This window comes from Columba livia, chromosome 3, assembly GCF_036013475.1.
Source record: "Columba livia isolate bColLiv1 breed racing homer chromosome 3, bColLiv1.pat.W.v2, whole genome shotgun sequence".
NCBI lineage: Eukaryota > Metazoa > Chordata > Aves > Columbiformes > Columbidae > Columba > Columba livia.
This window is the reverse complement of record NC_088604.1, coordinates 43,886,907-43,899,672: the sequence shown is the minus strand read 5'-3', so window position 1 is coordinate 43,899,672 and position 12,766 is coordinate 43,886,907. Positions and strand designations below refer to the sequence as shown.

General features: G+C 34.6%; 1 protein-coding gene across 3 annotated transcripts in view; it reads left to right on the top strand.

Moving 5' to 3' along the window:
* The window catches only part of ASCC3 (activating signal cointegrator 1 complex subunit 3), a 266,295-nt gene that overhangs the window by 207,440 nt on the left and 46,089 nt on the right, over positions 1-12,766 (top strand). For all 3 annotated transcript variants that reach the window (XM_065056591.1, XM_065056589.1, XM_065056590.1), the window contains exons 31-34: positions 1,644-1,781; positions 1,883-2,003; positions 5,447-5,579; positions 8,155-8,280. In XM_065056591.1, the coding sequence (XP_064912663.1) occupies positions 1,644-1,781; positions 1,883-2,003; positions 5,447-5,579; positions 8,155-8,280 (518 nt within the window). The remainder of the gene's footprint in view (positions 1-1,643; positions 1,782-1,882; positions 2,004-5,446; positions 5,580-8,154; positions 8,281-12,766) is intronic.

The following is a 12,766-nucleotide window of genomic DNA, read 5'->3' as shown; positions in this document are numbered from 1 at the left end:
AGGAAACTCTCAGGAACATCCAGACAACTGTGTTGTGGGAGAAAATAAAGTTTAGGAGCTTCCACTGAAAGATCAAATTGATTGGACCAAGCTAAAACTTCAACAATATATTTTTAATTGTGTTCTCTGTTACTTCCATCAGCTCTGGTTCTGTTAGTCAATACTACTTCCACAAGCAGACTTTTTAAAAATGCTTTCTAATTTGCTCTTCCTGACAAAATTGATTGATGAGCAAAATCTATATTGTTTGGTTTGTTTTTTTGTTAGTTTGTTTAAATCCTGAATATGGACTATCATATCCTTTGGCTTGTTTGTACCTTCTTAAGGAGTTCTTTTTTATAACAGTAGTGACATCTGTTACTTGGTTTTAGATATGTGAATAAATGTCTTAGCATTACAATCTGAGAATTCTAAAACCCAGGAAACATTTAGTGAAGATTACAATTCTGAACATAGAAGTGCAACACCTTAGAGTCTTAAGTGGAAATGAAGATATCACTGCAGTTGTGTAGGTATCACATCTCAGTACTTCAAGATACTCAATCCAACATGAGACTGAATACTCAGTCCATATTCTTCAGTTACCTTGAGTAATCTGTTCTGCACTATTACTTTTTTCTCTAAGCTTGGCTATACCTCCTAGGTTAACTGTGAATGATGCTGCCCATAAGTATGCAATATCATCATGCCACTGCTGGTGGCATCAGGAAACCACTAATAAGAGATGAGGTTTGAAAGTTCCTGGCTATAATTATATTAAAATCACATAAAATAATAAATGGCCTTAGAAATAAAACAACAGAAGGAATATTGGGGGGTAAAATCACTGAAGACAACAGAAGTTATAAAGCTCTTGCTTGTTACTAGCGAGGGGCTTTTCACAGAGGTCGTCTACAGAAATAAATGAGCTTATTATGGAATTCACTACTTGAAAATATATGCAAGAAAAATAGTTAAAATTATAGTAGTTAAAATGATTCCAAGTAATCATTGACATAAGATTTGAAAAAAATTAGTAATGAAGAATAGCTTTTTGTCTGAACTTCTGAAAGTTTTAAATGAAGACACTTATTACATGTTGGGTTTCACTACAGGATTTGAGTCTATAAATTACAAACTCAAAAAAAAAAAAGATAATTTATTTGCATTTCTGCATGTGAATATGAAACTCTTTTGGTGCATAATACTTACAGATTTATCAAACTGAAGAACTGTGTATGTCTTTTCACAGGCATTAGAGAGAGCCAAATTTAGTTTTCATGACTGCTATTATGTTACTGGTTGCACAGATTTGCTGTGTTTTTATACCAGTTCTAACCCCTTTGATACTAGGGATTGCATTAAACAAACACAGAGCAGAACGCACAGCATTTGCCAGACCTGCCGAGATATTTTCAGCATTTTCATTTCCTTATCTGCACTACTTAGTGTGTCAATAAAGTCATGTGCATTTTGTATTCCCCCACATCATTAGTATAGTATTTGATTTTTTTGAGACTAAACCCAGACTGTTCAGAGACTGAATCCTGTGTTTTCCTGTTTGTGTAAACAGCATTGAGCAAATTATCCTTGCTATTAAAGAAAAAAAGTTTAAAACTTCTGAGTAATCTGTTTTATATATGCAACTATTCTTTCTATTACAGATGAATGACATTATATTGACAGTTAGAGATTCAAATCTGAAGCTGACGCTTGCTTTTGGAATAGGCATGCACCATGCAGGTCTGCATGAAAGAGACAGAAAAACTGTGGAAGAATTGTTTGTGAACTGCAAAATCCAGGTACATTTGTTCTTTGAATCCTGCTGTAATGAGTTTTGCATGGAATTTTAAAAGTTGGCTTTTTATTATATATACCTCATTAATCTTTCTTTCTGTTTTAGGTTCTTATTGCCACAAGCACATTAGCTTGGGGTGTAAATTTTCCAGCTCATTTAGTAATTGTTAAAGGAACAGAATACTATGATGGAAAAACAAGACGTTACGTGGATTATCCCATTACAGGTACTCGTATAAGTTATGGCAAATGTATTTCAAGCATATGCAAATGATTTGAATTATTTACTAACTGATCGCTGAAAATACCTAATTCGGGCAGAGACTAGTAGTGCTGAGAAAAACGTTTCTTTGTTTAATGCAAGTTGTAAGATTTTATATAATAATGAAAATGTTTCTGTTTTGCAAATCTTTTTTCATGCTAAATTCCATTAATTTGTATCATCCAAAACAGACATTAAACAATTTAAAGGGGCAATATAAACTCATATTTAGCTAGCTAGTTAATTATATAAAAGGAAGTTTTCATGCATGCAAATAATTTTTTTCATTTTTGAAACATTATTTAAATAAAACCAGATTATTAACAGTAAATGTAGCCATGTTTTAAAATGCAACAGTTGAATTACACGTTTATGAGAACATAAATTTTAAACATAGTCACTTGACAGTAAATGAAAAACCTTAACTAGCCTAGGATCTTCAGTGACGTAACTAATACTTCAAGTAAGTGATTCAAAAACAAGCAGCTGAATTAAATATTTGAATTTCTGGTTTGAGATAGACTTTTATTGCTTTCTGGCTCCAGTAAACTCTACTTTTCATAAACCGTTCTGCAGCATTTTCAATAAGCTTAAGAAAGTGAACCATGGAAGATCTTTCAGAGTTCAGACAGGGAGAATATTTGTCTGCATGGTACTAAGCTTGAAGAATGAGGACAAGCTAAATTTATTCCAGGTTTCCTGTTCTGTTTTCCCTTTCTCTTTTTGCAAGAGAAATTTTACTGTTAAATAATCATAGACGATGCTAAAGACGATGTGCACCTAAAGACAACCTAAATGTTATTTGTAATGCAAATATAGAGCTTGTGTCTTTTTAACCACACAACGTCTTTTTAGCAAGAGAAGCTTACTAATGAAAAAAGCTCAGACTGAAAACACTGCAGGAGTTACTGCTCCAAGTAACCCATCATGAAGCTTAATTTAGTGATTAGTGCTCTGCAGGAAACTTGGAATCCATTTCCAGACCAACTCTTTTATTCAAAGATTCTGGTATGACCTGGGAGCTCAGCCATGCACACGTGCATGTTGTGACAGACTTCGGCTGATGTAAACTCAGTTTGAGCCGTCTCTGCAGAGAAGTCGTATCTCACTCGTCCCGAGTGGAAGAAGAGTGACAACTGACTTTGTAACCGAATGGGAAATTGTTATGAGGAAAGAAATCAACCAAAGTTTTAAGTTGTGTGTGTTGAATCTGTGGGACTGCCAGAGGGAAGTAATGGAGAAAATAGTATATTCCAAAGAAATCAGAAACTCCATAAGCATTGAAGAATTACTATGCCATTTTAGAAATCTGTTGTACGAGTACTCACAGAGGCTTTAGGAAATGCTTATACTTTCACTCTTTTTTGTTTTTTGAATTCAGGTGACTTGGACATTGGGGTTTGTTCTGGTCTTGAATTTTTAACAAGATGTTGGGGAAGGGGTGGATGGGAATACCACCATCTGCGATGGAAGCATTTATATTTTGTTGTCTGTATTGAAACAGAAAATGCAGATTCCTTACTTTATGAAGAAACATGTGGTGTGGTTTGCTTCGAGCATTTTTATTTTTAACTTTCTAGAGAATATTTATGCATCTGGAAGTTCCGTGGATAGGTAATACAGTTTTGCAGCAGCAATAAAATGAAAATGTAATGAGTTTAATTTTGAAACACTTCCAGAATTTCACAATGCTGTCTTTAATACTGCCTTCAAGTAATGTCTTCACTGCTGCATCATGGTATAACTTGTTTCCTCCCTGCTGAATTTACCTTTCTGTATCAGCAATGCATATGGCTCCAAGGAAGCAGCTGAGTTTCTGGAGTTTTCAGTAATTTAAAAATAAGTACAAATGCTTCTTGGAGCGAAGTCAGAGGTTTTGGGGATGGCTTTTTCTCAGTTACCAGACATTTAGCCAGTTAGACCATATTTAACATTTCAGAAGTTTATTCCAGCGATTAAAAGCAACCAAGCAATGTATAGTCAGTAAAGAAAATATTAGTTTTGGATAATTATGTAGTGGACATTGGCAAAATTACTTTCCTGATGCTTTTTGGTAAATCCATTTCCTATACGGTATTATGCATAATTTAATTCACCACATGAGAATAGCAAGAAGTCATTTCATCACCCTCTTGTGCACATACCTATTCAAAAACATCATTTTCAAACTAGTTTCATTGTACATTTTCACATCACTCTTAAATTAACAGAAGTAATAAACTGAGAAAAAACTTTGCTGTCTATGTAGCTCGTGGGTAGGCAAGTGAAAATGTGTTACTAAAAACTGTTTATCGTCATCAGGCTATTTCTCCTATCATTTCCCATTGCTGTATCCCATTTTACACCTTCTGGCTTTTCCTTCCCCAACTGAGCCTTGGGCCAAAAGCTTATTGATTCTGAAGCCAAATAAATTGCTTTTCAAAATGCCAGGTGCTGCAAGCCACATGTTGTGCAAGTCTGATAGAGCTCATAGAGAATATACAAAACATTAGAAGTTTGAAAATAAAGATGTAAAACTTCCTTATGAACTCTTTCCTATTGTTTCTTCAAAGTTAAATAGCAGTTGGAGGCACAAAAAAGGAATCAGAGCTCTGTTGAACAAGACACAAAACAGCCTATGTATTTCTCAGATTATGAGAAGACACATCAAATAGATGATAAATGTACTTATCTTGGTGGGCAGGTAGCAAGTTGAATATGTGTTGTATAAATTAGTGTTTTCAGTATTTATAGAAATCATTAACTAGTATTTGCAAGTAATGGCAGAGTAGGAGAGGCAAGCTTTAACTGTACCTGCTTTTAAATTGGTATATGGTGATCTGATACAGGGACAAGATATGATACAAAACCATCTCTACTCCAGTGCTAATAACTAATGTAACTTGTCCTGAAGTCTGAGTGGGAAAGGTCATAGCGGTCAGTAGTTAGACTCTGCCTTTACCTTATTTCCTCTAAAATATTCAAAACCTAGGAAATCACATATAGCAGGAAAGTTTAAAAAAGGAACTTTTACTATTGTGAAGTCAAATGCTTGAAAATTAGGAAATAACAGACTGTTGCCATTGTAGGCTTCATGAGTTCTCTTACTCATCATCTTTAATTGCCTATGATCAAACAACGGGTGGATGTGAACTGGAAGGAGAGAAGAGAAATTTTATTCTAGATGAAGCTTGGATTCTATTTCTGTGGGTGGTCTTCAAGTATACAGGACGATAATGTTTGCCAGAAAGAAATTCATCATAAACTTATCTGAGATGGAAAAAAAAAATCAGATGTGTCAAAACCAATAGGGCATACGAGGCCAAAGAAATCCAAAACTCCTGTATTGAACATTGTACAGATGTAAATACATTTATTTATACATTGAAATGAATACATTTGTTTTATACAGTATTGTCTCTTTGGCAGATGTACTTCAGATGATGGGACGTGCTGGCAGACCACAGTTTGATGACCAAGGAAAAGCTGTAATTCTAGTTCATGATATTAAGAAAGACTTCTACAAAAAATTCCTTTATGAACCTTTCCCAGTGGAATCAAGGTAAAGATATAGCTATCAGAAAAGGTGATCAAACTATTAGTAATACTACAAATACTAGAAATGAGGGATACAGAAAAGGGAAAAAAAATTCCTGTGCCAAATATCTCATAAATATTGGGGTCCTAGAGGAAAATTATTTAAAAAAAAATATTATCCATCGTTATGCAGAAAAGCCCTTTCTTCCATGAGTTTTGAAGCACTGTTGAGCTACATAGTCCATTCCCAGATAAATATTACAAATGCTTCTGTGCTTCTGAGTGTTGTCTCAGACATTTGTGTGAGAGCACAAACTGTTCTGCAAGGCCAGTGTGTACAGCATGATCCTCAGAACCCTCTGAAATTCTGTCGCAGATTCTTAATAGGAAAAAAATACGTGAGTTTTTAGGACTTTTTCTTAGAATACTGATACCCATATAAATAGCACATTCTTCAAAATCTCACAAGTTCAAAAAGAAATATGCATGGTATAAACTATTATTAATACACTTTCAATGCATCTTTCACTTCAAAATTGCAATATTTTTGTCGGAAATGTAGAAACACCACCTTTTTGCAGCCTCTCCAAACTTAGATGTTAGAAAGTCCAGCATAATGTAACGCATGCCATGGTTTTGATACTTATAATGTACTTAGTTGTTCAATGAGAAGCACCACTAGTTACATCCGTCTCCTATAGATGCATGTTTTATGGAGGAATTCTCAGACATCTAATGAAGCATGAGCATTACTGAAAGCTTTTCTCAGGGATGAAGAATTCACAGTATTGTTCTCCTATGGAAACTGGATACCTCAACATAAGCACTAATGTGAACTCTAACTGGTCAGGAAATTTGTAGGAGCTCAAGAGTGCTGTCCACCTGTGAAATGTAGTTGAAATGGGCTGGTGTATTTGAAGGTTGATTTCTGTGGTGCACAGACAGACATACAATTTTTGCAAAAAGAAAAAAAAAAAGAATGTGGAGACATGCTCTTCATTTCCTTAGGAAACCACACTTTTCTTTTTTTAACATATAATTGCATTTAGCACAAAAGGCTAGGAGTTGAACTTCTACAAAATGATAGCTAATAAGTCAAAAGAGCAGTGTCATTAAAATGTTGATGATATGGAACTAACATAAACTAGGAAATCTATTAATTTTTAAGTGGTGTTTCTAAATAAAGAAATCGTATCTTCAGTATAACAGTAGTAATCATACCTTGTTCTCATTTTGAATACTATAAATATTCTACGTTTCTAGTAGCTCATTTTGTATGTATGTATTTACTTTGTAGTTTGATATATTCTATCTTTTACTATAGACAAAGAATGTTTGATAAATTTTCAGATGAAGATTCACATATTAATAGCAATCTTTTTTTGTTCCATGTAGCTCATGTTCTTTTTGACTTTCAGTTGTCTTAGTCTCTTTTATGACCAAGTATTTGAAGTTAAGAGGCTTCATAGCTGTTCGGGGTTTTTAGTTTTAGAATGCTTTCCCGTCTGTTCTACCAAAGAGCAGATTTATCGGCTTTGTGTAGTATTTCCAATTTGTAAAAGTAAACTTCATATTTTTTTAATTAATTTTTTTTTTCTAAAAACCATTGTCTATGTATTAGTTATAAGACTTGAGCACACAACTCATATGACAGGCCTTGTGCTCTCGCTGATCACGGGTCTGAAGTGCAGCACGTTTGAAGCGAAAGAGAAAGCATTCTTTATTATGGCATAGCTATTGAATCATCTGTTCAGTTTCTGAGGGACAATCTGAGTAGAACATCTGCAGTTCTTACCTTCAGAATCATGCGCTCGGTGGTGTAGAGCAGTAACACAGCTACTCATACTAAATTATTCCTTACTTTTTGCAATAAGGAAAGAACAGTAGGGAAAAAAATCTATTATAATGCAAGAAAAGTTAGATTGATCCTTAAGAATATTTTCCATTCCCTGATTGAACTCTGGCCAGGCATGACCTCATTAGATACCCTAATGGAGGTCTTTGTTCCATTTAATGACGCTAAACAGTATTTTACTTTGTAAGAATCATTTTAAAGTGCTTTTGTTCTTCTGTGTTTCTGAGTTTAGATCTTTCTGGGCAAAAGTAACTGGCTTTTTTTTTTTTTTTTTACATTGGATGAAGATGAGGCAAAATCTGGTGGAAGTAGTTTTGATGTAATTTTAATAGCCCTCAAGTATTTGTCAAGTATTAGCTAAGCTATTGCCACTGTTTCATTTCCTGTTTGTCTTTCCATATGATTCTGTATTGGATTAAATCAGCATGATCATATGGTCAACATACAGTATTCAGAAGTTACCACTGAGTAGCTCCATCTCAATGTGTTCCATGAATGACTTAAACTTGTGCATTCTTGGTCCAATCAAAAAATAATTTGAGCTTCATTCCACTATCATGTAAAGAAGATGACTGATGTTGCATTTACATTCCACCTTCTTCCCCTCCTCTCTTTTACCAGAAGATAAATATATAATATTTTCATATTAAAAGTAATAAACCTTTTAATGAACAACTCTACAAAATATATTACCTGTCTTTGTGATTGTAAAGTCAACTAAGTCCTCTTGTTTCCTGTTCTTCAGCTTGTTAGAAGTGCTGGCTGACCACTTGAATGCTGAAATTGCTGCTGGAACTATTACTTCTAAGCAGGATGCAATGGATTATATCACCTGGACTTATTTCTTCCGTCGACTTATAATGAACCCAACGTAAGTATAAAATACACATGCAATTTAATCTAAAGATAACCTGAGGGTAGAGTTGATCCAAAGGTGATCCCACTGCTGTTGGAGCCTAGAATACTTAGAAGTCTCCAATGTAGGAGCGTTCCTGGCCCACACATGGAATAAAACTTGTATGCACATTTTAATATTTTTTTTCTCTAAATATAAATGCCTTTCTTGGCAGATAACTTTACAATTTAGTGACAACTATAAAGTAGCGTTATTGAGAGGGCTACATCAGCATCCCTAAAATAAAACTCCAGATTATCACATTCTTTTAGATATTGTATTTATAATGTGTTACTTTTTTTTAGGTACCACATTGATATGTTCTACCCAGTTTTCTATAGAAAAATCTATTCAGACCTGGATTTTCCTAATAAATGAGAGAATAGCTATCAGCTGTTTCTCTGTGATAAAGTTTACTTTCATTAGGGTATCCTGGTGAAACCATGTGTGCAATATTTTCAATGATTGTTATCATCCTGCCTAGCTCCAGCTGGTATGCAGATCCTTCTGAGCTGTTCCAGCAGTGTAGCCTGCCTTTGCCACAACATTGTTTTGGGTTAATGGTATGTTACCTAACATGTGATCATTCACCCACCAAAATAATGTGGCAAATAAAGAATTAGGCATATGTAGCACTAAATATCTCTTAATGTACTCCAGAGTGTTGTATTTCTGAAATCATGTTAATGTCTGTAACATTTGGCTGAAATTTTCAGCTGAGTTCTTTATGGGCTACTGCTGGTGGGAGCCTGCAGGTGATAAAATAATTTCCTTTAATTCTTTTTCAGTCTTCGTTAGTTCTGAATTCTGCATCTAGTCCTGTGCTGAGAATCTTTCATGAAACATAATTTCCATCTAATCTTCTTGAAAATAAAAAATGCAGAGTGTTAGAACTGTAAACTAAAGAAAACATTCAGTTCTCTCAATTCATAACTAACAAAATGAACACATTTATGTGGAAGGTATTTCTCCTCTGAGACTGACAAAAAAATAAAATCTGGTTTTGCCTAGGTTAGACATGGGTAAAACTGTGATTAGTTGTATGACTTTGGAATTCACACATGATCCATACTACAATAAATGTTAAAAATTATGCCACTGCAGGCACTCTTCTTTTTTAGTATCAAGAATAAGTAATGTTATTTTAGATGTCTTGCTCTTGAACTGCTGTGCTAAATAATTTTGTTGATTTTTCTTTGCAAGCTTTAATAATGCGGTATCTGTGGCAGGCAGATTTTTAAGACAAAACATATAGCCCAAATGTAAGTGTAGAATATAGAAATGTAGTCATTTGATTTAATAGGCAAGCTCTTCCCAATATAAAAGAAGGTTCCCACTGGAGTGTGAGGTTGGAGTGTTTACTGATGGTTTGTCCATTTTTTTCTCATCAGTTTCTTTAATGTACAGTGTCACAGAAAGCTAAATCTAATGTTATCAAAATCTCAGTTTTTAAGTGAAAGTCCCGATATCCTGAGAGGATTATGAGAAAAAAAAGTTAAGGGGCGGGGGTGGAAGAAAAAAAAAAAACACCGCTATGTTTCATAATGAGATGCAGACCTTTTATAGTTAGAAACAAGGTGAAGAGATCTTGACTACCCATGTCCATAATGGCAGGATAGGAATGCATGTTGAAGTTTCTAATGAAATTGGCGTCTTTCATTGGAATGCCACACGATGTAGGTTGGAACAGTTCACACGTTGTGCTACTTTAGCCCGTGTCTCATCCACTCTGAGGTGCTTGGCATTCCTTCTGTACTCAGCCATGCAGGGAGAAAAATGAAGAACGTTACTGACTGTGCCAGAGAGGTCACTTCCAAATGTCAAGTGCAAAATAATGGATAAGCCTGCTTTCCATTCTTTGACATGATAAAAAATCCCATTCAGTTTCATCCAAACTTACTAACTAGACAGTTAGTAGTGTTACTGGACCTACTATCTGTGGTATCTTCAAACCTCCTACAAGCCAAGTATTCCCAGTGTGGTCAGTGTTTCAATGAGATACATGAAAGGAAAATTTGAAAGTTTTATGAAGATAAGTCAGTGATAGTTGAGATAACTTTGAATTGCAAAATAGTAATGGAGTTTACTTTGTCATAGATGAGCATATGAAATGATTGATATTACCAAACAAGAACTATTATATTTGTGGCCCTTAATAATCCAAAGGTTTTAAGTTAGCTTTGGGGTTTGTTTGTTTGCTTCACAAGAGTAGGAGCACAATGGATGAATTTGGTTTGGTTGGTTGCACAGTACCTACTCGGTGTCACTTGATACAGTGTTCTTTATCATGTCCTGCCCTGAAGCAATTTTGTTGACTTTCTCTCCACTGTGAAACAAGAACTGTTTACCAGCCAGCAGGTGATTGTACCTTAGTGGTGAATAAGTAATTCCCATATGCATGATTGGTAAATTGCCTTGGGATTCATTGGCATAAAAGTCATTGCATGTGATGCTGTAAATCCCCAAAATAATGGGCTTAGGTAACATGCAGAAGATTTATATTCTCATTTATTGCCAGTTTTAGCTACTTGTATATTAAAGCTGCATAAACAAATGTAGGATCATTCTATTCCAATCCAGTATCATAAAACGCCTTACTGAATGCCTACAATTTGTACTATTTAAGTAATGTTAATCTACTTCTGTTGTGAGATAAATACCGAAGTATCCCTTTGCTCTAAGTATCCAGGTTTCTTCTAATCATGCAGGCATTACGGAACTTTTTCTGGCACACTTGAGATAATTTGTTAGACTTGTAACAATTACTTTTTTAATGGTGGTGCTGAAAATCTTTGCATGTTACAATACTTATTTTCATTTTTTTTTTTATGAACACCTCTATCTTGAAATCTCTGAAATGAATTTTAACTGTTCTAGTTAAGAGGAGTATTATAATTGAGCTGTTAATTTGGGGGAGTGGAGTACCTGAGTGCCAGTTTTGTTCAGAGGCACCCTGACTAGCCAGGTGCATGTTGTTCAAGAGATGATGGGCAAATGAGAGGAATGGCCCAAATAAAACTGTTTCTCATAATGTAGCAGCCTCAATATCCAGTTTCTTCCTTGTTCTTTCCCTTTCTCAAAGCAATTATTCCTAAACGTAGAGGGGTTTGAATTTGCAGTTTCTGTGCTACTTCAGTCAAGTGCTACAACATGCTCCTCTTTCCACATACAACTTTAGTCAATATGTTCTTTACTTAGTCAAGATCATACAAGACAGATCAGCAAAGTGCCCTGTTCTTTGAAAGGGGCTATTTTGGGATGCTCCTTTCCTTGGCTGAAATTCCTTGACTATTTCATTCTTTCACCCTTATAAAAGATTATAATCGGCACCTTTCTATAGAAGAGAAATGGCTACGGGAAACATTTTCTGTAAATCAGGTTATGATCTTTTCCAGATACATCTGCAATAAAAGAGAAGTAGAAATTTACAACATATGTAAAGTTAAGCAGAATCAGCTTTCATTTGGAAAGTTAAGTTTTAGATATTCTGAGGGCACACACATCACATCACTTAAAATGTGTATCATTTTTTATGTATTTATAAATATATATGAGAGCGTGTGTGTACATACACACTTATAAAATCGGCTATCTGCGTAATTTCCTTGTGAAGACGGGAAAAAATTGTTCTAGTAATTCATTCTGATAAGTATTTTTAAGGGTTCTTTTTTTCACATTTTCACAAAGTTTAATGGAGTGAAAGAATAATGTAGCATAAATGATAATTAAATTATCTCCGATGCTCTTATCATCATACACTTGTATTTTATTTTAAATTTCATTTTTTCAGTATGATTAGCTGAACATGTCTAACCATATGTGAATAAAAACATCCAAATCAAGATTATGTACTGTTCCAATATTTTTTCTGGTATGACAGCTACTATCAACCAGTCAGGATAGAATATATGTATTGCAATGGCAAAATCACAGTTACTCAGAATTTTAGGGCTAGTTTGGAATTATGTTAGAAAAGGAGACTACTAAATATAGTTAAATTAACTAAGACTAAGAGACAAAATGAAAAAGTTTGGCTGTACCTACTAAGAACAGAAGCTAAAAAGGTGCAGGTTTGTTAGACTGCAGTAATTTCTGATATCCCCATTTTGAGTTTTCTCAGGGTGGATTCTTTTAGGGTCATGTTTATATCTATGTGCTTGTATATATACTTCGTAAATAACATCTACAGGCATTATTATGAATTTCATAACAAGAGCTTGCTCTTTTAAATTATTAGGGTCTTAGTGATGTGGAAAGTGCAGAAATGCAGTTCTTGGTATGCTTTTACCAAACTTTTCACAGTTTTTTTCTGATTCTCTCAATCTGGGAAGCCCCAAGCTAATGAGTATTTGAGCCACCTCCTCTTCCTCAGTCTGCTGCAGTCTTAAGTGACAACGCAAAGCTGAAGACTCCACATCTCAGCATGCCCAAAGCAAATCCACATATTTGTCTTCCTAGTCTT